Here is a 26139-nt window from a genome sequence, read left to right as displayed (position 1 = left end):
GCCACCAACAGGTCAGGTTCTAAGGATAGCCCTGCTACAGCACAGGTGGCTCAGTCGAAGACTGAGCCATTGATTGAGCCACCTGTGCTGAAAAAGGGATATGCCTAATACCTGGCCTCCTGGTAGCCCTTGAGGACTGGAGTTGCCCAACCCAGGTCTACACCATCTACAACTGGAAGAAGCTGTAGGACATGGCTCACGGGCTGGGCACGGGGAAAAGGGGCCTTTAGTGTATGGTTGTCCCCAATTACAGAACGACCGGAGGGTCTACATACTGTAGTCGCTGCTGGGTGACAGAATGGTCACTGGGTCATTAAATGCTTCCTCTCTTGTATAGCCAGGTAGTAGGAGGGTAATCTGGTTATCATGTCTCCAGGAGGGTCCCCTCTCGTACATGTACACACACGTACACACAATGCACATCTCACCTCTGAGATTATTGTATAATTGTCCTTTTAATTACCTCCCAGTTACTCATTCCTCCATTACCCGGGGCTTAGTCTTTCAGTCTGTGTGTGTGTGTACGCTGTATTGTGTTGCGTGTCCTCTCTGCGTGTGACATGTGCCCTTCTCCACGTGACACTGCCCCCTGCAGGAAGTCCCCTCCTGGCCTGCGTGCAGCACGTGGGGGACAATGTGCAGCCGTGATGGGGCCGGTGACCCTGGAGGATGCAATCGAAGAGATCATTGAACCCCAGAATTCTGGACGGGTGGGACATCCACTCAGTGACAGCGTTACTTTCTGTGTCCCCTGCTGTGACATCATCACACGGTGACACCCTGCTGTGACATCATCACACTGTGTGACCCCTACTGTGACATCATCAAACTCGGTAAGTGACTATACAGTAGGTGTCATTATGCTCTGTGACCCCTGCAGTGAGTTATAGGGAGGGGTTATATGGGGTAATAGGAGGAGTTATAGGGAGGGGTTATATGGGGTAATAGGAGGAGTTATAGGGACAGTTACATGGGGTAATAAGAGGACTTGTAGGAAGGGTTATATGGAGTAATAGGAGGAGTTATATGGAGGGTTATATGGGGTAATAGGAGGAGTTATAGGGAGGGGTTATATGGGGTAATAGGAGGAGTTATAGGGAGCGGTTATATGGGGTAATAGGAGGAGTTATATGGAGGGTTATATGGGGTAATAGGAGTTATAGGGAGGGGTTATATGGGGTAATAGGAGGAGTTATAGGGAGCGGTTTTATGGGGTCATAAGAGGAGTTGTAGGGAGGGGTTATATGGGTAATAGAAGGAGTTATAGAGAGCGGTTATATGGGGTAATAGGAGGAGTTATAGGGAGCAGTTATATGGGGTAATAGGAGGAGTTATAGGGAGTGGTTTTATGGGGCAATAGGAGTTATAGGGAGCAGTTATATGGGGTAATAGGAGGAGTTATAGGGAGCGGTTATATGGGGTTATAGGGAGCGGTTATATGGGGCAATAGGAGGAGTTATAGGGACAGGTTATATGGGGTAATAGGAGGAGTGATAAGGAGTAATAGGAGGAGTTATATGGAGATATTAACATATTTCCTCAATTCTAAGACGTACCATTGATTTTAATTAAAAACATTTGCGGGGGAAAGAAACACTACATTAATGGTTTTTAATTAATGTTTTTCCGAGCAGACAATAGCATACATGTCTCCATACAATTACATATCACTTCCTTCTTCAGTATCACATTCAGAGTTTGAGTCTACAGATTCTTCTGCATCACTTTGGGAGTGGCTGAGGTCAGTGTTTTCCCACAGAGGATCGTCCTCTGTACCATCACGTGCATTTGTGATGCAGCATTTCTTAAATGAGTGCTCTGCTATTGTTTCTGGTACGTTCTTCCAAGCAGCTGACACCCCTTCTGTAAATGTTGATGCAGATGCCCTTTTAATCTTACCAGAAGGTGTCCAAGGAAGGTGTTCAGATAGCAACCATGCCTCATACTCTTTCCTTATATGATCTTTACATGGTTTCTTCACTGAAACATCGAGGGGTTGAAGTTGGCTAGTCATGCCACCAGGAACAACCACCAAGTCACAACGCATTCTGGCGAGCTTATTATTTAGCTGTTCAGAGGCGTGACCACGAGGGCGAGGTGGGGATTGATATATAACACCAACCCACAGCCGCGTGGGCGCGTCTGGAGTGTAGAATGGTCGAGGTAGCCGGGTCGGGGTTGGAGAGGCATGGATGGTCAGAGATACTTGCCGTGGTCAGGATCGGAGAGGTGCGGATCGTCGTGGTACTTTGCCGAGGTCGGGGTTGGAGAGGTATGGATAGTCAGAGGTGCTTGCCGAGGTCAGGGTTGGAGAGGTGCGGATCGTTGAAGGTACTTAGCCGTGGTCAGGATTGTGGAGATGCGGATTGTCGTGGTACTTGGTCAGGGTTGGTGAGGTGCGGATCGTTGAAGGTACTTAACCGTGGTCAGGATTGGAGAGGTGCGGATTGTCGTGGAACTTTGCCGAGGTCGGGGTTGGAGAGGTGCAGATCGTTGTTGGTAGCCGGGGTCAGGAGTTTAGAAGTGCGGAGTCCAGAAGAATAGCCGAGGTCAGAAACAGAGGAACTAGGAACCGGAGGACAAGACAAGACTGTGGAGGCAAGGGGTAGCAGTGAACACTGCGCACATAGGAAGCTTTATGCTCAGCCGATTTGCCAGTGGGCCGGCTGAGCATATATAGGACACAGGGACCAATGAGGTAACAGGCTGGAGCAGGCGCGTCAGAGAGAGTGAGTGTGATAGGAGGATACGGTGCAAGAGACAGGTGTGGGGAGGATCCCAGAGGCGGAGAGATGACGCGGCTCGTGTGTGCACTGACCGCGCGCCGCATACTGATGACGTTGCCGCGTGGATGGAGTCTGGAGGCGGAACCCCGATCACGTGTTGGGGTAAGTGACGAGTTCGCCGAGCACGTCGCGGATCACGGATCCTGACACTAACATACGAGGTGTGTTACGTGGAGCTCGTGGACATGTACTCCCGACGACTTTTACCCAGTCTTCCATCATCTCAGCCGTCATCCATCCATTTTTTTTGTGTGCGCACAATTACATCTTTGGGAAAGATATTTTGCGGTTTAAAATGATATAATGCGGCAACTTTCGGCCATCGGCAGTAATGCATAGCATCACAGCGACACGCTGCTTGTCATAACCCGTGCTCATGATCTTGACCTCTTCAGCACCTTTAGTATTGACGGTACAATTTCAAGGCATATCGAAGAATATCTGGGTTTCGCCTGCATTTCCTATTTGCTTAAACTCGTAGTTGTGTTTTTTTCTTAATTCAATGACGTATCGGTGGAAGTTAAGCAGCTTCTCTTGGAAGTCAGCTGGAATCTTTTGACAGATGTTCGGCGCCTGAGTGATAGTCCTTCACGACGCACGAATCGGTCACACCAACCTCTCCTTGATTTGAAAATGGTGTAATCTACTCCCAGAGATTTGGCAATTTCTCCTGCCTTTACTTGCCTTGTCTGGCGTGTGACAGCCAAGCCTTCTGCACGTGTCTCAATGTCAAGACGTAGCACGGCGTCATCTACTTGCGGGTATCTTCCCTTCTTAGGCCTCGATTATACCAAGGGCTGCAGGGCGGCAGCGCTATCCTGTGACGTCACCCTGCGCTGCCGCCGAGCGGCATCTTGATTGTGGCGGAGGCGTGGCCGTGAGTGGTTCGCCCTCATTGGCTGAACCACTCACGTGACGCGTCTGTCGCCTGCCCAAAATAAAACCCTCTGTCTCCTCTCCAGTCTGCCGCCCTGCATCTCCAGGCGGCACGCACGTCGGTAACGGTACGGTCAGCTATATAAGATTTCAGCAGTTTGTTTTTGCGCCGCGACATGCGACGCCACCGGTGTTTTTTGGCATAATCACGGCCTTAAGGTCGTGTAAGGCCTCTTCCCCACTGCTCGCGGCTGCGCGCGCTATGACGTGCGCGGTGCAAACAAGATACGGCCGTCAATGGGGCCGGCCCCAGTCATTGCCTGCGCGCGCCTGCAGAAAGCGCGATGCGCGACCACCTTTGCCAAAAGACAAGAAATGTGTGTTTTGCCGCGGCTTAACGGCCGTGGTCGGAAGCAAGTAATACTGCCAAGGTGCTGCTGAACGCTGGAAAATTCCCCACTGCGGCTGCTCCAGCAGCGCCCCCTGCAGACGCGTTTTTTTTTTTAAAAACATCGATTCTAAGACGCATCTCAATTTCACACGTGAAAATGTGAAAAAAGCTGCGTCTTAGAATCGAGGAAATACGGTATATGGGGTACTAGGAGGAGTTATAGGGAGCGGTTATTTGGGCTAATAGGAGGAGTTATAGGGAGGTTTTTTGAGGCAATAGGAGGAGTTATAGGGAGATATTATATGGGGTAATAGGAGGAGTTATAGGGAGAGGTTATATGGGGTAATAGGAGGAGTTATAGGGAGAGGTTATATGGGGTAATAGGAGGAGTTATAGGGAGACGTTATATGGGGTAATAGGAGGAGTTATAGGGAGAGGTTATATGGGGCAATAGGAGGAGTTATAGGGAGAGGTTATATGGGGCAATAGGAGGAGTTATAGGGAGAGGTTATATGTGGCAATAGGAGGAGTTATAGGGAGCGGTAATATGAGGTAATAGGAGCAATTATAGGGAAGAGTTATATGGGGTAATAGGAGGAGTTATAGGGAGCAGTTATATGGGGTAATAGGAGGAGTAATAGGGAGCAGTTATATAGGGTAATAGGAGGAGTTATAGGGAGCAGTTATATGGGGTAATAGGAGGAGTAATAGGGAGCAGTTATATGGGGTAATAGGAGGAGTTATATGGAGAGGTTATATGGGGTGTGATGCCCACACCACGTTGCTGTCTCTTTTAGTCCCAATGTAAGGCAGGAAAAACTGTAATTCTTTATATGGGGTTTATTTACAGGAATTAAATCATACTAACAGGCCCACTGTCCCTTTAAGTCCAAACAAATCATAAAATAAACTCCTACTTCTCTTAGGAGACTAACTGTACATTCAGCTTCAAACCCTCACTAACCCGGATGGACAGCTAAGCTGGTTCCACCCCAAACAGATATTATTATTGCTGAGCATATAAAGTCTCTGTATACAGCAAATAAGGGTTTAGCGCAGACGTCCCCGCTTCAGCGCGGTCTCGCGTCCTATCCTTCTTAGGGGAACTCGGCCCCACGTGAGTCCAGAGAAACTCTCCTCTGTATGTCCACGGTCAAGGACAGGATATCCCCGCTTCAGCATGGTCTGTCGTCCTTTCCTTCTTTCCTCTGGGATTTAAATCCAGGCAGTCCCAGCAGGCTCCGCAACCAGCGTCCAGCGGGCCTGGGGGTCTGTGCAAGCTTCACTTGCTGGGGAGCACTTCTCTGTCCCCCTCTCTGGGACAGCAATTTCTCACTCTGTGACTCTCAGCATGGCAGCATTGCAGCTCTCTGTGTTTGCCTTAAACACTTCCTCGTTCACTCAAGGAGTCCATTCTGATTAAATAGGCAGCAGCAGCTGCATTAGCCATTCCAGGGAGGTTTAACTCTCTGTGAGCTGGAAAAGTAAACTTACTGCACTGTTCCAGCACCTAGAGATACCTGATGGTATCACAGGGGTTATAGGGAGCGGTTATATGGGGTAATAGGAGGAGTTGTTGGGAGTGGTTATATGGGGCAATAGGAGGAGTTATAGGGAGAGATTATATGGGGTAATAGGAGGAGTTATAAGGAGATATAGAGAGAGGTTATATGGGGTTATAGGGAGCAGTTATATGGGGTAATAGGAGGAGTTATAGAGCGGTTATATGGGCTTATAGGAGTTATAGAGAGCGATTACATGAGATAATAGGAGCAGTTATAGGGAGTGGTTATATGGGGTAATAGGAGGAGTTATAGGGAGTGGTTATATGGGGTAATAGGAGGAGTTATAGGGAGCGATTACATGAGATAATAGGAGGAGTTCTAGGGAACGCTTATATGGGGTAATAGGAGGTGTTATAGGGAGAGGTTATATGGGGCAATAGGAGGAGTTATAAAGAGAGGTTATATGGGGCAATAGGAGGAGTTATAGGGAGGGTTATATGGGGCAATAGGAAGAGTTATAGGGAGGGGTTATATAGGGTAATAGTTATTAGAATCGAGGTTTTAAAAAAATCTCACAGTTTCTGTACCGAGCAGAAGGTCTTCCAAAACGAGGTTCACACTCTCCGCATAGAGCTGGCTGCCTCACACCAGGAGATCAGCAGTCACTGCACAGAACTGAAAATCTCTAAAAATGAATGCCATAGTCTCGTGGAGGAGCTGGAAGTCTCTCATAAAGATGTCAGCAGTCTTAGTACAAATCTTCGTCTCTTAGAAGGTGCTTCACACCCTCAACCTAGAGCTAGAAGTCTCACACCAGAAGACCTGGAGTCTCAACTTAGAAGTGCATAAATGGAAGGAGGACTACGAGGAGGCCCTGAGGGTTATAGAGACTGTGGAAAGAAACAATAGAAACTTGACAAAGGAGGTTTCCTATCTGGCTGATCCAACCAGTAAAAAAGTTAAGCAGAAGCAACAACTCCAACGAGGAAAGCTTTAAGTACAGTTTTCACTGGAAGAAGCAGGGGGCGCTCTTCACCAGGAAAAGAGAAATTCCCTGTGTCTGCAATTGGAAATCTCTCAGATCAGACTCTGAAAGAAAGAAGAGAAACGTGCCAACCCCCCAGAAATACGGCCAAGCTCTCATCCAAGGAAGGTTGGAGGGCTATACTGGTAGGTACCTACACAAACGCTCTGCGCTCATCATACAGGCTGCCTACAGAGGAATGAAAACTCGTCAGCTTTGTCGCCAGAATAAAGCGTCCTGCCCTCTCCAGTCACTATGGAGAATGCAACGACAGAGAGAACTATGAACATTTCAAGCAATGTGTCATTTGACTCCAGTCAAATGTTAGGAAGTGTCTGAAGCAAAGATGCTACAGGAAAATGAAGCTGCTTGGGTGATTAAATCCAGATATAGGTCCTACATCACAACCAAGCACGCTGTGCGTTGCTCTAGGCGCACCCACAATGCCGTCTCAGTACTACGATCGTCTTTCCACAAAATCCAGGAAAAGAACCGAATTACGACTGAGAAGCGCAATACCAATACAGTCAGGCTACCGGGGGCCCCCATGGCCCAATCCAGACTCCTCGCGATGTAACTAGCCGCTATAAGGACTCAGTCTTTGGCTAGAATGAGACAGAACAGTATCTGTGATTACGCCCCTTAAGATGCAACACTAGTTGTCTACTCGTCTTTGCAAGGAAAACAGGTACATGACTACAGGTGTGCCAGCTACAAAAAAGAGAGGCCACGGGTAACGGTTAGGTGTGAGGAGAACTACAACCTAATTAAGGTACTGAAACTTAAGTGTCCTGAACAAAATGCAAATGACCTCTCTACTGATACAGGGGTCAAGCTTGTTGCGGATAAGCCTGTGATGGATGAGGAAGCTGTAGACCGGGGTCTCCTGGTACTGAAGGAGCTTCCAAACGGTGCTACTATAGAAGAGATACCTGTAAGGTCCGGGGAAACACCTCTCCCTAAGGGGGTTCTCCCCGAGACTTTACCTGTCTCTGCGCCTGCTCTGCATCTCGCCGCCGCGGGCGGGATCTCCTTTCTCCTCCGCTCCCTGCGGCGGCTACTGAACCCGCGCATGCGCGCACACGGCCTTACGTCCTCCCTCAGGAGGAGTTCCCGCCCCCAGCTGGAGCCGCGCGCGTCTCTCCCACGCGGCACACACCGCCCACAAGCTGCACATTCAACACAGCTGTGGTAAGTTTCTCCCTACCTATTACTATCTTCCCTGGGGCCGCTCCCTTGTTACTCCCCCTCTCCCTATTGGTCCTTCCTCCTATTTATACCTTGCTCAGCCATTCATTCTTTGGCTGAGTATAGCTTTATATGACCTGTATTTACCACGGTCGTGCCTGCCTCAGTTCCTGTCTCTTTGTCTCTTTAGTGATCCCTTGCGTACCGAACCGGCCTGGCTGTGGATCCGCTCTCGTCTCCTGCCCTTGGCTTGTATCCTGACCTCCTGGACTTCTCGACCCCTTCACCTCGGTTTGCGGATTCCTACCTACCTCCCGGCTCTGGACCCCAGGCTCTCGGTACCACCTATCTTCTGGAATCTCCCTTCTCGTCTGGCGAGTATCTTACTTTATCTTATACTCCCAGACCGTTCCAGACGCCTATTTTTCACTTTCCAGGCGTGTCCCCGTAGCTGTGGGTGCAGTTTGTTACCCATCTCACCTCAGTTTCGGGGTCCCTCCTTGTCCGTGGTCAGCACAGCGTAACAATACCCCACCAGACACCACTTGGGACTTTTCCCACACTGAAGAATCGGTCAGCGTAGAAAAAACAATACAAACATATACAATACAATACAAAACATCAAGACGATAAGTCTACCGACTACCAAACAGAGTTGCCACAGGGCCAGAGTGGATTAAAAACTCCGCCCAGGTTGAACCACCCACGATCATTGATACTGAATCTGATGCAGGTGGTCACCCTAGTCTACACCCTAGCCTCCTCTATAGAATCGTCCTCTACCACAATCACCCTGACAGGAGACAGTTGGTTCTGCCCAGAAGCATGCAGTACCATGTCCTACGGTCCCTGCACGACGACCGCGGACATCTGGGGGTAGATAATACCTTCGGACTAGTGAGGGACAGATTCTTCTGGCACAAAATGCGAGAGTCCGTAGAGCACCATTGCCGGAAGTGCCTGAGGTGTATCCAGCGGAAGACATTACCCACACGTGCAGCCCCCATGGATCACTTAAAAAGCTCCAGTCCTATGGATCTAGTCTGTATGGGCTTCTTGTGCATAGAGCCTGATTTAAGAGGCATCGGGAATGTGCTGGTGGTGACCGACCACTATATGCGGTACGCACAAGCATTCCCTACCAAGGATCAGAAGGCGATAACGGTGGCTAAAGTGCTGTTGGAGAAATACTTTGTCCACTATGGTCTGCCGAATCGGATGCACTCCGATCAGGGAAGAGACTTTGAGAGCAAGCTTATCAAGGAGCTTCTCCACCTGCTCAACATCCAGAAGTCTAGGACTGTCAAGAGAGAGGGGATTTGGCTCGGGATTAAAGGGGTTACATCCCATTTGGCCACCCTCTACTCTCACCTGGGAAGCAAGGGGTTAACTGGACAGTAATGTGTTTTTGCCTTGCTTCAGCCATCTAACTGTTTATTCCCCTGTATAAATGTATTGTTTCTGTGCCAGTGTCTGCACCACACACACACTGGGGCTTAAGGGGTTAATGAGCTGCAGTTTAGGAAAATACAAATATGTGTGGTGTCTTTTCAGAAATATCTGGGCTTCAACAGGCTTGATTGAAGTTGGGTGTGAAAATTACAGAGGGGGTTTGGTGTATGTTAACACATCTTGCTGGTAGAGACAGCTAGGCCCATGTCTGGGGCATTGGGTGTGAAATCTAGCACCTTTGACAAATGTTCTCTACACAGGAGTCCCTGCTTCAAAGGATTTATTGACCAGGGGTCATGGGGGCCAGGGGTGCGGTTACCCAAGGAGATATCAGAATGAGTGACCTTATTAAATATAAGAATACCATGAGATGTCCTCGGCTGAACGTGCTAAAAATTACATATGTGTAACCGGGGGAACGAGCCGCAAATAACGATTACAGACACATGATGTCTAGCAGGTCCTAAGAGACAGATATTAATAATTCTCTTAATTTTAGTATTACACGGTAATATTTAGTCTTATTGGAAGCGTCATGCGTGCCGGAATGTATTAATATGTCTCACGTGCCTGTAAGTACTACTGAACTGAAGTTATGAAGTTATTTAGATAGGAAAAGCAGTTTTTTTAAACGTCCTTGGGTGGGAGGAGTTTTACTCTGTGGAAAACTGTAAACCTCACCACCGATTTATGAGAGGGGCTGAGTTTAGGTTGTGTTCAATGGGAAATAATTGTTTCGTGTCTTGGTGATTTTTGAAGATGGCTGTATGAACTGCCAGTCCAGAATTATGACTGTTTCATCATTCCATCTTAAGTGAGTGTCCATATTTTGTCTGTTATTTGTATATCTTGTTGTGTTCACCTTTATCAAGGAATAAATTATATTTTATCATATCTAAGCCTCGTCCAATCCAACCCAGATATATTTTTGTGTGTATTATTAATAGCCTGTCACAAAGTTACCGTCACAAGGACCACCCCATATCATCCAGAGGGAGACGCCTTTCCGGAGAGTTTCAATCAAACCCTGTTCAACATATTGGGCACCCTAAAAGGCTCCCAGAAAGCCAAATGGAGCAAGCACGTTGAAGCGATGATGCATGCATACAACTGCACCAGGCACGAATCCACAGGCTCATACCGTACCTCATGATGTTCGGGCGAGAGGCACGACTGCCTGTGGACATCCATCTCCGGGTATCTACCGATACGGCACATACTAGTTGGCAGAGAAAGCCGCAGCCAAACTGAATGAGACCAATAAGCGACGATATGACCCCAAAGTCCGTTATCGGGAACTTCGGCCTGGAGACGCCTTTCTCCTGAGAAAGCTAGGAGTCCCTGACAAACATAAGCTGACGGACTGTTGGCATGAAACTCCCTTTGAGGTAGAGTCAGAGATGCCGTGCCTCCCTGTCTACCGAATCCGAGATGTAGATGGCAGGGTAAAGGCCTGGCACCATAACCACTTACTGCCCATTCTACAAGTCGGAGAAGATCATCCCCAACCGAGACATTAACATTGGCCAGTGAGCAAGCGGGGTCCGACGAGAACTCTGAGTCCGTGTCTGAACCAAATCAGGATCCTATGGAAGGACCCACTTCTAGCTCAAACGGAGACCAATGGGCACCTCCCGAAGGAGCAACGGGTAATGAGCCCAGGCCACATATACCAATCCCAGTGGTCCCAACCAAAACCCCCCATGGATCCCAGAAGTCAAAGTTTCATTCCTCAAAGAGACTTTATACAGACTTTTGCACCCCCTTTGAGAAAGTCAGAGCCGCAAGCTCACGACTGCTACCCCTAGAGGGAGAAGCGGAAGAAGAACTTCGCAGGAGTCAGCGAGTGAGGCACCCACCCACTAGAGTGGCATATGATTCGATAGGGGCACCCCACTATGAGTCTCAGCAGCTGGCTCGTAGCAAGCTAACTTCGATTATCACTATGTTCACTGAGGCATTTAACCTGGTGTAAAGTACGCATTTGTGAAGTTGTACGTTATATAATGTATTTTCTATTATATAAACTTTGTTATGTATGTTGTTCCAAGCTGGGACGTTGGAGTTTCTACCAGGGGGAGGATGTAGCCGAGCTCACCTTTTACCTCTAGCCGAGGAGGGGGACGGCTACAGAGCTGCCCGGGTGCCGCCGAGACTGCAGGCGGACCGGGCTGGTTGCCGGGTGGCAAGCGCGTCGCCGGAGCTCCGCGGCGAAGCCACTGTGCAGGGCGTCGCCATCTTAGTGGGCCGTGCATGCACGACAGACAGGTTGCGCGTGCGCAGTACAGCGCTAGCGGCAGCCATTACAGAAACAGGCTCTGCAAGGGGACTACAGTTCCCAGCAGCCCCAGGGGCTGCTATCACATGGGCGGGAAAAGCCAATAGGCCTGCCAGAAGCACAGCTACCCAGAAGAGTTACATTTGGCGCACAGAGCACCACGAGTCAGTAGGGAGCAGGACAGCAAGGGGTGAGGTAAAGTCAAGGGAGAAGTGCTCCACTGAACTAGGCCAGATACCCCCTTAGGTCCCAGCTAGTCCCATCACTATTAGCATGTGTGCTGTAGGGAAGGCCTCAAGACAGGGACACTCCCCTTAGCACATTAGTGGTAGTCAGCACATCTGTGATGGATGCACGCGGTGTGTGCGGCCTGCGGTGTGGGACCATACCCAGGCCATACTAAGAGACTCTTAAAGGTGAGACCCTCCAGCGGGAGTTCACCCCACGCAGAGGCGGACGCTTTCATTGGACAGACTGGACCGACTGACATCAGGGATCAGACGGATTATTCTAGTTATTCGGCGGTACTCGGTACTGGAAGGTATAACATCAAGTGTGACAGAGTGATGGCGCAAAAACAGGCGCTAGACACTGAAAGTGGTCACTAGCTGTAAAGTGACAATTAAAGATATACAATAAATCAAAGTGAAACTGAATTTAGTGACATAAATAGTGCCAAATAACGTGATATAATAATACGTTGCAACTCCCTGCTCAAACCCTCTGGCAGGGACTTGTCTTCACTGGTCCCCAGAAGGTAGATTTATTTTCCCACAACCCAGGGGGAGCATATAGGAAAAAAGCAACAAGAAACAGCAATCTGAGTGCAGACAGAAAACTTGTGTGTGAGTCAATTCTCAAGATGTCTTTGCTCATACGTGCAGCCCACTCACAAGATGTAGGTGGTATATGGGCAACAACAGGTGACTGGAATAAAGGCGATCTTCTATACCCAGGCGTTGATACACTCAGCGAACCTACTGCAATTGTTACCATTGACAGGTAGTCAGTGTGATGAAGTGCAAGTACTCAGAGTATAACGTTAACACTCCCAGTAAAAATACTGGTAAGTTAACACTAGATGGAATTCACATTCACAGCAATATAACTGGTGAGTTCACAGCCTAAACTCTGTGAGCACACATGTCATGGAGAGCAGAGATAACAAGCTCTCTGACTGTGGAGATAGAATTATCTGACCAAATACTGAGATCTATACACAGTGACCCAGGAGACTACAGAGCACTACATTAAAACAGCTCCAAGTAGGAGACTGACAACATTGCGCGTCCAACGCGCGTTTCCCTCCAGCAAAGGAGCTTCTTCAGGGACAAAATTTACTGGGGGAGAGCGGGCTGAACCCTTTTATACCCCTGCTATGCCGTGATTGAAAAATCAATAGCTAACAGCTGTTGCGCATGCGCACTGCGCTCGCGCTCAAACTTGCTAAATAAACAATTCCATTGCTACCAAGATTAATCTAATTGCAATCCTAAGCTAAACACCCCAATAGCACAGTTTCTAATTTTATTGAACGTGCGCATTTTTTGAACCTATATAAAGTATTTACCTTTTAATATTGAGGGGGAGTGGAATGACTAGAAGGTCATAATGTGTGCACCTTGCACTATACTAATGTGAAAGGAGGAAAAAACCTAAATGATATAACCTGTGTGATATAGGAACAAAAACTGCAATAAAGTGGGGCCCCCGATGAAGCCACTACAGGTGAAACATATGTAGGGCGAGCTAAGCGTTACCACCTAGTACGCTGGCTATATCGGAGAGGTCTGTTGCCTATTCCTTTCAGAGTGTTTCGGAGACTTCATTAGGAAGCACAACACTCTGACTACTCCTTAACTATTATGGTTCATGGTTCACAGTACAAGACACATACTTTGTGATCTTGCATCAACTGCTAGTGTTCACCATGACAGACCCACAGGCTCACTAAATATTGAACCTGACGGTCTGGCACAAATGTGTATGTATACCTGATCTATTACTGTATCTACTTGTCAAACCAAGCGTACATATCAATTCAGGTTACACCCCTCACTACCATCTAGGAGTAGGTTTCATATGACAGAATATTGTAGCTTAATCACTACCACCTCTAGTATAATTATATAGTGGTGGGACACTCTAATTGACAATAGTGGTTTTTGTTCTACACTGTCATTTCTATTAGGTACACAGTTCACCTCTCCGTTTTTATTTCAATTATTTTAATTACTTTGGTTCACATTACTGCTGCAATAAACAAATTTTAACTGTTTACTAATAAATATTAAGTTTTAACATAGATATAGGTGATCTCTAGTGCGGCGTACAGGGAGCTTTTCTTTATCTCTTTGATCAACCTTTTAATATTGGTCTGCACCATCTTTGTCTTTGCATCTCACCACTGCATTGGAAACTGAATTGAAGTGTATCAACGCCTGGGTATAGAAGATCGCCTTTATTCCAGTCACCTGTTGTTGCCCATATACCACCTACATCTTGTGAGTGGGCTGCACGTATGAGCAAAGACATCTTGAGAATTGACTCACACACAAGTTTTCTGTCTGCACTTAGATTGCTGTTTCTTGTTGCTTTTTTCCCTATATGCTCCCCCTGGGTTGTGAGAAAATATAGGTATAACATCAAGTGCACCAACTGTTCTCAGGGGTAGCACTACTCCCTACACTTTGGGTGGGGACTGACATTGTGGGACAGACACTGGGACACAGGTGCCACCGCACCCCAAGTGCGGTGGGAATACTCCACGTGGTTAATATTGTGATGTGTAGTTACTGTGTTGATGTATGTTCAGTGTTCAGTAAATATTCCTTTCTAGTACCAAGCGTGTATATTTACTGCTGTATTGTCTTGGGAGGGGCTATCCCACTGTGTGAGGGTCCTTCCCAGGTGGAGGCGCTGAGTGTAAGTGAACAAGGTCACCCAGGCTCCCTTCAGCGGAGGATCAGGCCTCATGTAAGCCACTCAGAACCACTGGTAGTTCCCTAAACACGAGGGGGAAAGAGGCTACATATCTATCTATATATATATTTCTGAAACCGTTGTATGCGTGTCTGTTTGTCCTGTGTCTCCCTGTGTCTAGGGGCAATCGCATTGGACCTTTGGCCCATCACTCTGCCTCAGGCCAATGAGATGGCTCCCTTGGCCCGCCCGCCCCCGCACACCTCTCATTGGCCGATGTGGTCACACACACACACACATACACACACACACACCACGTGCTCCTCTCCAAGATGGCCTACCACACGATGTGCAGCAGCCCAGGTAAGACAGTACACCCTGCGCCTCACACCCCTCCCGCAGGCGTGCCACCTTACACCCTGCGCCTCACACCTTACACCCCGCGCCTCACACCTTACACCCCGCGCCTCACACCTTACACCCCGCGCCTCACACCACACCCGCAGGCGTGCCGCCTCACACCTTACACCCTGCGCCTCACACCATACACCCTGCGCCTCACATCCCTCCTGCCTCACACCTTAATCCCCTGCCGCAGAACACCCCTGCGCGTCCCGCCTCAACCGCCCAGGCAGCCGGCCGGGGGAGCGCACCATTACCTCGCGCCTCAGGCCAGGACCACACATGGCATGGTGTCTTTACAATAAACCATTTTTAAACAACAACATCGTATTACATTTTCTTCCATCTTTCTTTTCAACATTATTATCCAACCTTTACAACAAATAGTCACCTATTGTTCCACCATTTATAAATAATACTACCTATTACGCATTTACATCCCGGGCAACGCCGGGTATATCAGCTAGTGTATATATATATATATATATATATATAAATATATATATATATATATATATATATATGTAACTGGTATTCCCCCACCCAATCGCAGATATAGTGTGAGTGCGGAGAACCTACTGTTACCGGGTGTGGTGCTTTACCTGTTAGGCTCACAGGAGGGCTGAGCTTCCGCCACGGGGAACCCGGGGCAAGTATATTATGAGTAACCCTGTACTCGGTGCAACGCCTCCACCTGCGATGGCTCCCACCAGAGGGGGAGTGGTTCCTCGCACGACAATATATATCACTAAGCACACAGTATGTATAACCACCAATACCTTTACTTGTGAGCATAGGAAACGTACTTTTGCATATAACATCAACAGATCAACAGGTGTCCCTCTCTAGAGGAGACACTAACTAATGCGTCTCGCAGGACGCTACCCCCTTCACCAGGTGATCCCACCCCGTGTCCAGTAACCACATACACAATACGTCTCCCACCCTTTCCAAGTGAGAGGATATGTATGGCGTCCCTGCAGCACAGCAACCTACGGTGACTTAAGGGATTCTCCTATGGGCCTGTGGGGAAGAAATGTCCTATGCAGGCAGGGTCCCTGACCCCCTGCACCCACACTACCTCTCCCTTCACCTCCCGGATCCCCTCCCACTAACTTCTCCCTGATACCTGCAGTTACACTGCACACAACCTGGTACCTGCAGCTATCGTGCTGCACCAACACACGATGCCTTCTTGTCAGCCCTCACAGCACTCACAGCTGTGACCTGACAAGACTGCACACCACACGCACCAAAGGGCAGAGTCCCTAACCTAGGGGCCGTCCCTCATTACTTACCCACTAACCTGGTGGGTAGTTGGGGCCTGTCTGGGACCTGGGGAACCTTACCTGGTGTAGGAGCCACTTGCTCACTACACCCTTCCTTCCCCTTCTTGCTCCCAGCTCCAACTGCCGTTGCTCTAAGCCCGCGAAATGTATCAATCTGTCCCCAGAGCAATCCTTCAGCCCTATTGGCTCCCTGGCGTCACGTGGGGCGCTGCTGAGGCTCATGGGACTTGTAGTCCCTTCCAAGAGCCTTCCCTGGTAGGCTAGCGTTCGCGCGCTTATCACTGCGCATGCGCAACCCCCCAATGGCCGCCGCAACTCCCTAATCTGTACCGCGCATGCGCGATCACACCACGTGCGCTCGCAACCGCAATGGCGGCCCCCGCTAGCCGGATACGCTGCCGAGCCTCCCAAGGCTCGCAACGCTCCCTGCACTGGCCCCCACCCTCGCGTTGTGCCGGCAGGTCCGTCGCTGCCTCCGGCGGCACCCGCAACCGCTCGGCACTTCGTGAGGGGGGTCTCTGGGACATGGAGGGCACCGGGGCAATATATATATATATAATATTTACACCACAGTGCAGGCAATACGTCCAAACCATCAATCGCCCCAAAACAATTTTAAAAAATCACTAAAACCGTGAAAATTGCGTCATGTGCTGTGTTTACGTAAGGCTCCGCCATGTGGCAGACGTCATAGGTAATGCTGGCGCATGCATCGTTAAACGTAAGGAGTCCATAGTAACCCAGACAGACCGTTACGTAGCGTCCTCTGGTATTCCTGGTACTTGCTTGGCGCATGCGCACCAGTGGAGCATCCTCCAGTTCTCCTGGTAATCCTTTGGCGCATGCGCACCACTGTAACGCCTTCCGGTCGTCACGGAAAGGGCTTAAGCGCATGCGCGAAAATGAGAGCACAACAGTACATCGAGTGTCATACGCCACATAGTCAAATCGCGGCTAAGGCCTGCAAACCGGTGAATGTGAGTGTGGGGGGCGTGCAGGGGAGTGGTGTGCTATGTACATGATGAAAATATGCAGCAAATTCGGCAGGCGAGGTGGACAAGATGAAAAGAGCTCGACAATACAGTGATCCGGAACATACTGCACCATCCCTATATCCCATGCAGCTGATATGGCCAATAAAAAGTATAATACAAGTCAGGCTGAATGAAGGCACAATTCCATGAAAGGGACCGAGCACAGCACCAGTGACCACTGTTAACCCATTGAATCCCGTTAGCATATGCGCATGCGTAGTCAACCTGCTTGTATGAGTTAGATATATGTATATATGAACCCGGTCTTTAAAGAAAGCAACTCAAAGTCTTCATTTAACCACTTAGGGGGTCATAGTCTTGAGCTCATAGATTGCCTTAGCTCAACCGCCTACTAACGCTGTGCTTGGGGTCCAAAGAATAACATCGCGCTATAAGCGGATCGCGTTAAAAATAATCTACAATTGTACGCGTTGTACAATAAAGTATTTAAGACGCCAGTTATCGTGTTGTAAATTATTCATAAATACGAAATTTGGGAGCCACGCTTGGATCGCGTTGTAACGGATCGCGTTATAGCGGGGTTGAGCTGTAGTGACTTGTTTCTGTCTCCCCCACGCGGGGAAGCATGGGCCTGTAATATGGGCATACACCGCATTGTTACCAGGCTGTGCTTATGTTTCTTGAAATGTCGGGCTACCGGCGGATGTTGAAGGTCTTCGTCGTCCTGTGTGCTCAGCAGAGCTTTTCTAATCGCACATCTGTGTATGCCAATACGTTCTTTTAGCATTCTTGTCGTTTTTTCCGATGCTGAAGCAATCTATGAGCTCAGGACGGCGGGGGGGGGGGGGGGGGGAGGAGGGGGGGGAGGGGGCGGGGGGGGGGGCTTGGCAACGGTGGGCCGAGAGCCAGGGGGCGAGGGTTGGGTTTCCCCAGAATTTAAAAATCGAATTCTGGGGTTCCCTAATCAAAAAAAAAAGGTTCAAAACCACTGGTCTAGATGTACCACTTTTTACCAATACACTTGTGTTGAAAAGTACTTTTTGTGGGTAGAGATAGATATAGAGATATACACACACACACACACACACACAAACACACACACACACACACACACACACACACACACACACACACACACACACACACACACACACACACACACACACACACACACTCAGAGTACAGTGTATATAACAGGAGATGTACAGTATATGGGGGATGAGGAGGGGATAGTGATGTTTTGTAATACCCCTAACCCCCACCTCCCCCGACTCCAGGTATATGGGGAGGGGGAGAGAGGGAGAATCACCATCCCCCTGCTAGACATTTCCCTTTGCCCTGCATGTCAGTCCTGGTAGCGGCAGGCAGTGCCGGGGTTAAGTCCTCACAAGGCTTTCGACATACAATTTATGTTTCTATTTCCCAGGCACATGTTGGGCCTTGTGCTTAGTTCTAGAAGTTGCTGGAAGGGGTCACCTGACCTAGGTGATCCTCTTGCAACAAGTAATCTGCCCAGATACCGGGGCAGAGCGTTGGCCGCGCCCTGGGTATAAATCACGGGGTTCCCTCATTGTGTATTGAGGTCTCCATCACACCAGGGAAGTCCCAGACTCCATATACCATCAGGGAGGTGTCCACGGTCTCCTAGCCTGCAAGGCCGAGCGCATACACTCCGCTTGCTTGCGAGAGCGCGAGCTCTTGCTGCTGTAGCACACGCGATCTGTGCTCATAGTGTAGGAGGCTATTGGTCGGCGTGGGTGGGGGGGGGGTGGTCGTCACAAAGCTGGTTCGCCCTCATTGGCTGAACCAGCTCACGTGACGCTGAGGTCACGCGGCAACGGTTGTAAAGACAAAAAAAAATGTCACTTCAAATGGCGGTCGCGCCAGCGCACACGGAGCGGCCTCATAGCCCTTATTCGATTTGAGGTTGGCGCGCAAGTGCGCACACAAGCGCAATCGCAGGCTATACAATCAGCCTTAAGCAGCAGGCAACACCTTGTATTTGTTTCTATATAGGGACAGTATTCCAGTTTAGGGGCCCCAGAGGGGTGCTATAGGAATCTACATGGCTGCAGGAAGCTGTCCAGGGTTAAGTAAGGAGCTGGGCTGGATTTATGCAGCGTTCCATGCTCACGATTTAAGTAGGGATCAGGGATGGACTAACTCGCAATGGAAGAGACCTTCGTGGATGCTGTATTTTACCATGCTGAAACCCAGTCCTGTTTGTATGGACTATGGTGCTGTTGTTAATAAATTCCTGTTAAAAGTTCCTGGCGCCCTCTTCTGTTCCCCAACTCCCTTAGGCCTCGTCCAGGGTGGCGCTGAGCGGGCGGGCCCAATGAGGGCGAACCAGCTCAGTGACGTCGTGGCCAGCGCGCCCGTTCGCCGCCTGGCCGCAGCCTTAGTCCGCGCGTATAGTGCCCGCGACGCGACGGGTGACGTCACCCGTCGCCGCTAGCGAAAGTTAGATTTCGCTTTGCGGCGGCGTCGCGGGTTCCCGGGCATTTGATTTGTTCAGGGGCTGTCACATGAGGCGACAGCCCTTGAAAAATCAAATATTCCCGGCTTCCAAAGTCCGCAACGCGACGTCGCTCCGTCGCATTGTTGCTGTCGCGCTTACTATAAGCGCACGCGTCGTCGGCAATGTATTTGTTTTTGGGCAGCGTCGCCCGTCGCGGGCACTATACGCGCGGCCTTACACAAGCTGGCACGAACTCGCCATCTACCCCGAGATGAACAGGTAAACCGCTGAGCTACGACACCTCTGAACAGGTATAAACCCTGTCACACACAGAGACTGTTACTATGCCTCCATTATTTTCATGTACAGCCTATCCCTCATGCCAGGGGGGGGGGGGATAGGGGTGTTACATATATACATATACACTCTCTGAGTACGGTGTATATAACAGGAGATGTATACGGGGAGGAAAAGGGGATATATACACTCTGAGTACAGTGTATCTAACAGGTAGGAACCTTTGTGTAAGAGTTGAGGTTCCGGGGGGAAGTATTTGAAATGCACAGGAAGTGTCTGCAGAGCTCAGGCTGGTGTGTGTTGTATGTTGTGTATGTTGTGTGTGTTACATGCCACGTGTGTTGCGTTTAATGTGGTTTGTGTGTTACATGCTGTGTGTGTGTGCTGTGTGTAATGTAATGTGGTGTGTTGTGCGTGCTGTGTGTAACGTGGGTTGTGTGTGCGTGTTATGTACCTACTGTGTGTAACGTGGTTTGTGTGTGTGTGTGCTGTGTGTAACGTGGTGTGTGCGTGCTGTGTGCAATGTGGTTTGTGTGGGCATGTTATGCGTGTGCTGTGTGTAACGGGGTTTGTGTGTGCATGTTATGTACGTGCTGTATATAATGTGGTTTGTGTGTGCATGTTATGTACGTGCTGTATATAACGTGGTTTGTGTGTGCATGTTATGTACGTGCTGTATATAACGTGGTTTGTGTGTGCATGTTATGTACGTGCTGTATATAACGTGGTTTGTGTGTGCATGTTATGTACGTGCTGTATATAACGTGGTTTGTGTGTGCATGTTATGTACGTGCTGTATATAACGTGGATTGTGTGTGCATGTTATGTACGTGCTGTATATAACGTGGATTGTGTGTGCATGTTATGTACGTGCTGTATATAACGTGGTTTGTGTGTGCATGTTATGTACGTGCTGTATATAACGTGGTTTGTGTGTGCATGTTATGTACGTGCTGTATATAACGTGGATTGTGTGTGCATGTTATGTACGTGCTGTATATAACGTGGATTGTGTGTGCATGTTATGTACGTGCTGTATATAACGTGGATTGTGTGTGCATGTTATGTACGTGCTGTATATAACGTGGTTTGTGTGTGCATGTTATGCGCGTGCTCTGTGTAACGGGGTTTGTGTGTGCATGTTATGCGTGTGCTGTGTGTAACGCGGTTTGTTTGTGCGTGTCAGGCTGCGGACATGGTGCTGCAGCCCGTGCGGAGACGCGCAGAGGCTGAGGGAAAGCGGGTGCTTTCCCTGGCTGTGGGGGGCGTTCCCAGTGACGTCACGGAGCTGGTTCGCCCGCTCACGTGACCGCCCTGTAGTGCGTGAAATCAGTTTTAACTGATTTCTTGCGCGTCCCCTCCTGCCTCCGCGCGCACGCCGCATGTACGTGAACACTGCCTTAAGGCAGTCTGTTCGCTCAGCGTGCTGACACGTCCGCGCGGTCTGAGGTACCATGGACGCGGTCTGAGGTACCATGGACGCAGCCTTATGCACGTCCTGTGTGTAACGTGGTTTGTGTGCGTTTTATGTGCGGGTTGTGGGTGCATTATGTGTGTAATGTGGTTTGTGTGTATACGTGTTATGTACGTGCTGTGTGTTACATGTGTGCTTGATTACACGTCCCTTTATGATGTGTGTCCATGTGCTGCTTGGTCCCCCTGGCAGCATGTTAACCCTGCGTGTTCTCTCTGTGCGCAGGGATGGACGCCCCCACCTCTGACATGGACCCCGAGCTTGCCAAGCAGCTGTTCTTCTCGGGAGCCACGCTGGTGATTCTGGGGGTCCCCGAGGGCACGGAATTTGGCATCGATTCTAACAGCTGGCAGGTGGGACCCCGTTTCCGGGGGGTGAAGATGGTGCCCCCCGGTGTGCACTTCCTGCACTACAGCGCGGCCAGGAAAGGGGGGTATTCGGGGGAGGTAGCCCCCCGCATTGGCTTCTTCCTGCACCTGGGGCCACGGGATCTCCGCCTCCTGCGCTGGGACCCCCGGGAGGAGGACATGGAGCTGAGCCCGGCCCCCCGGGGGGAGGAGGAGAGGCTGCGGGGGGAGCTGCCCGCCCTGGACCCTTTCCTGGGGCCGTACCCCTATGAGAGCCTGCGCCGGTGGGTGTCTCTGAGCAGCCGCATCGGGGAGGAGGCGGTGACGCGTCTGCAGCCGCTGAGCGGGAGAGTCTGCGCCTTCCCGGAGGTGCTGCCCGTTGCCCAGATGACCCACACCGAAGACAGGGCACGGCATAACCTGCCCAGGTATGCTGGGGGCGAGGGGGCTGTGTATGGGGAGAGATTGGGTGGGGGGTGGGTAGTGGCGGGCGGTATTTGGTGACATTGGGGGGTTTGGTTAGAGGTGGATGACATTGGGGGGGTTGGGTAGCGGCGGGCGGCAGTTGGTGATATTGGGGGGTTGGTTAGAGGTGGGTGGGAGTTAGTGAGATTGGGGAGGTTTGTTAGCGGCGGGCGGGAGTTGGTGATATTGGGGGGGTTGGGTAGCGGCGGACGGGATTTAGTGAGATTGGGGGGGGTTTGTAGTGGTGGGGGGGAGACGGGGTTGGTGAGATTGGGGGTGTTGGGTAACGGCGGGTGGGAGTTGGTTAGAGGTGGGTGGGAGTTGGTGAGATTGGGGGGGTTGGGTAGCGGCGGACGGGAGTTGGGGGGGTTGGGTAGCGGCGGGCGGGATTTGGTGAGATTGGGGCGGGTGGGGTAGCTGCGGGCGGATGATGATATTGGGGGGTTGGTTAGTGGCGGGTGGGAGTTGGTTAGATTGGAGGGGGGAGAGGTTGGTGAGATTTGGGGGGGGGTGGGAGGGTGGTGAGATTGGGGGGGGGATGGCGGGAGTTGGTGAGATTGGGGTGGTGGCATGTACACGTGTGTGCGCAGGTATGACACGGTGTGTCAGAGTTATAAGGAGGGCTTGGCCAGGCTGCCCGAGATGAAGCAGAAAGACGGCACAGAGATTCGCTTCACCCCGCTCCCCGCTAAGCTGTACCCCGATAACGCCACGCCGGCCGAGGTCACCCACCACAGCATGGACCTGTCCTACGCGCTGGGCCGCCTGCTGGACACCCACTACCCAGGCCAGCCGCTGGAGCTGCTCGGTCAGTGATATTCCTCCGCCATATACCTGGGCACAAGAGCTTACAATTCATATATACTCACATGTGCGTGTGATATAATGCTTAATATCTATACACTGATAATGAACGCACCGCGCTGCATAATGATACTGAGTATCTCTGTTCTCCTGTGGAACTGAGATAGTTTAGTGAGATTCGCCTGCTGTGTGGTGCGGGAGGAGGCGGGGCAGGTTACACACACAGGGGGAAACCTCACTCACTCCATATAACGATGTCCCCCCTCCCCCCTTATAATGGTGTTGTCCCCCCCCCCCCCCCCCCAGCCGAGCTGCAGTTCTCCTTCGTGTGCTTCCTCCTGGGGAACGTGTACGAGGCGTTTGAGCAGTGGAAGCGGCTGCTGAACATGCTGTGCCGTGCGGAGAACTACGCTCTGCTACACCCCGACCTCTACACCGCGCTCATCTCCGTGCTGTACCACCAGCTGGCAGAGATACCCACCGACTTCTTCATAGACATTGTATCGCACGATAACTTCCTCACCAGCACCCTGCAGGTACCACCCCCACCTCACCCTTCTCCCACCCCCCTTACCTCTTCCCCCTACGTATGAGATGTGCAGAGCCTTTATCTCTAGGACTGATCTATGAGTTGGGTACAGAACCTCAATAGCAGTGTGTGATTTCCCTCTCTCCCCCCCCCCAGGTGCTCTTCTCCTTCCTGTGCTCCCCCTCTGCGGATCCAGCGGTCAGGAAGAAAGCGATCCGGTTCCGGGCTCATCTCACCAAGAGATTCCAGTGGGACTTCGAAGAGGAACCGCAGGACTGCGACCCCGTCATCGTGCCGCTCCCTCTCACCCCCGGGGGAGAACCGAGAGACTGCGGCCCCGTCATAGTGATACTCCCACCCCCGGGGGAGAACCGAGAGACTGCGACCCCGTCATAGTGCCGCTCCCACCCCCGGGGGAGAACCGAGAGACTGCGGCCCCGTCATAGTGCCGCTTCCACCCCCGGGGGAGAACCGAGAGACTGCGGCCCCGTCATAGTGCCGCTTCCACCCCCGGGGGAGAACCGAGAGACTGCGGCCCGTCATAGTGATACTTCCACCCCCGGGGGAGAACCTAGAGACTGCGGCCCCGTCATAGTGCCGCTCCCCCTCACCCCCGGGGAAGAACCAAGAGACTGCGGCCCCGTCATAGTGCCGCTCCCCCTCACCCCCGGGGAAGAACCAAGAGACTGCGGCCCCGTCATAGTGATACTCCCACCCCCGGGGGAGAACCAAGAGACTGCGGCCCCGTCATAGTGCCGCTTCCCCTCACCCCCGGGGAAGAACCAAGAGACTACGGCCCCGTCATAGTGATACTCCCACTCCCGGGGGAGAACCAAGAGACTGCGGCCCCGTCATAGTACCGCTCCCCCTCACCCCCGGGGAAGAACCGAGAGACTGCGGCCCCGTCATAGTGCAGCTCCCCCTCACCTCCGGGGAAGAACCGAGAGACTGCGGCCCCGTCATAGTGCCGCTCCCACCCCCGGGGGAGAACCAAGAGACTGCGGCCCCGTCATAGTGCCGCTCCCCCTCACCCCCGGGGAAGAACCGAGAGACTGCGGCCCCGTCATAGTGCAGCTCCCCCTCACCTCCGGGGAAGAACCGAGAGACTGCGGCCCCGTCATAGTGCCGCTCCCACCCCCGGGGGAGAACCAAGAGACTGCGCCCCCGTCATAGTGATACTCCCACCCCCGGGGGAGAACCAAGAGACTGTGCCCCCGTCATAGTGATACTCCCACCCCCGGGGGAGAACCGAGAGACTGCGGCCCCGTCATAGTGCAGCTCCCCCTCACCCCCGGGGAAGAACCGAGAGACTGCGGCCCCGTCATAGTGATACTCCCACCCCCGGGGGAGAACCAAGAGACTGCGGCCCCGTCATAGTGATACTCCCACCCCCGGGGGAGAACCAAGAGACTGCGCCCCCATCATAGTGCCGCTCCCACCCCCGGGGGAGAACCGAGAGACTGCGCCCCCGTCATAGTGCCGCTCCCACCCCCGGGGGAGAACCGAGAGACTGCGCCCCCGTCATAGTGATACTCCCACCTCCGGGGGAGAACCAAGAGACTGCGGCCCCGTCATAGTGCCGCTCCCCCTCACCCCCGGGGAAGAACCGAGAGACTGCGGCCCCGTCATAGTGATACTCCCACTCCCGGGGGAGAACCAAGAGACTGCGGCCCCGTCATAGTGCCGCTCCCCCTCACCCCCGGGGAAGAACCGAGAGACTGCGGCCCCGTCATAGTGCCGTTCCCACCCCCGGGGGAGAACCAAGAGACTGCACCCCCGTCATAGTGATACTCCCACCCCCGGGGGAGAACCAAGAGACTGCGCCCCCGTCATAGTGATACTCCCACCCCCGGGGGAGAACCAAGAGACTGCGCCCCCGTCATAGTGATACTCCCACCCCCGGGGGAGAACTAAGAGACTGCGGCCCCGTCATAGTGATACTCCCACCCCCGGGGGAGAACTGAGAGACTGCGACCCCGTCATAGTGCCGCTCCCACCCCCAGGGGAGAACCAAGAGACTGCGGCCCAGTCATAGTGCAGCTCCCACCCCCGGGGGAGAACCGAGAGACTGCGGCCCGTCATAGTGCAGCTCCCCCCCACGGGGAGAACCGGGAGACTGCGCTCCCGACATAATGCCTAGTGCTGCTCCCCACTCCCCGTATCTCTGCTCTCTCTCCCCCCCCCCACTTCTTGCCCCCCCATCTCCCTGCATCTCTGCTTTCCCCCCCTCCACATGACTTGTATGGAGGGGTCAGTCACTTGGTGGTGGGGGGAAGGGGTCAGTCATTCGGGGAGGGGGGGGGGAGAAAGAGACTGTGCCAGGATCTGAGAACACAGACGGCTCAGTTCTGAGTTTTGCCGCCAGAGGGCGCTCTTGGACTGGTGTTATACAGAGACGCCGTTTCACTTGGCAACACACACAAAATATAGATACAGCCAATAAAATCCGTTTGCATATTGTTGGTGTGCCTATTCCTTTGTTATCTTTGTTCAGGACCTTTTATAGGTAATCTGATAGCAGCGCCCGCTCCAGTAGTCTGAATTATACTAGTTAAGCCCTGGGCCATAGTAAGCCGCCGTACGCGCTGCACGCAAAAGCCTGTACGGCAATGCGCCCGGCCATGGAGCGCGTGTGCACGAGCGCGAAGGCGCGA

The 26139-nt window shown here is 51.6% G+C and overlaps 1 protein-coding gene across 2 annotated transcripts; it reads left to right on the top strand.

Moving 5' to 3' along the window:
* Positions 1–648: 648 nt before the first annotated feature.
* Positions 649–25945, top strand: AAR2 (AAR2 splicing factor). 2 transcript variants are annotated; one of them, XM_075571864.1, is made up of 5 exons: positions 649–833; positions 21566–22115; positions 22743–22960; positions 23263–23492; positions 23642–25945. In XM_075571864.1, the coding sequence occupies exons 2-5, from the start codon at positions 21568–21570 to the stop codon at positions 23879–23881; spliced, it is 1236 nt and encodes a 411-aa protein (XP_075427979.1). In that variant the 5' UTR covers positions 649–833; positions 21566–21567; the 3' UTR covers positions 23882–25945. The 2 variants fall into 2 exon arrangements, with proteins under 2 accessions (XP_075427979.1, XP_075427978.1); XM_075571863.1 differs by lacking the exon at positions 649–833 and adding an exon at positions 20125–20159.
* The last annotated feature ends 194 nt before the right edge of the window (positions 25946–26139 follow it).

Source organism: Ascaphus truei, chromosome 15 (genome assembly GCF_040206685.1).
Source record: "Ascaphus truei isolate aAscTru1 chromosome 15, aAscTru1.hap1, whole genome shotgun sequence".
Lineage (NCBI taxonomy): Eukaryota > Metazoa > Chordata > Amphibia > Anura > Ascaphidae > Ascaphus > Ascaphus truei.
Note: the sequence above shows the minus strand (reverse complement) of the source record. Positions and strands in the feature narration are given on the sequence as shown.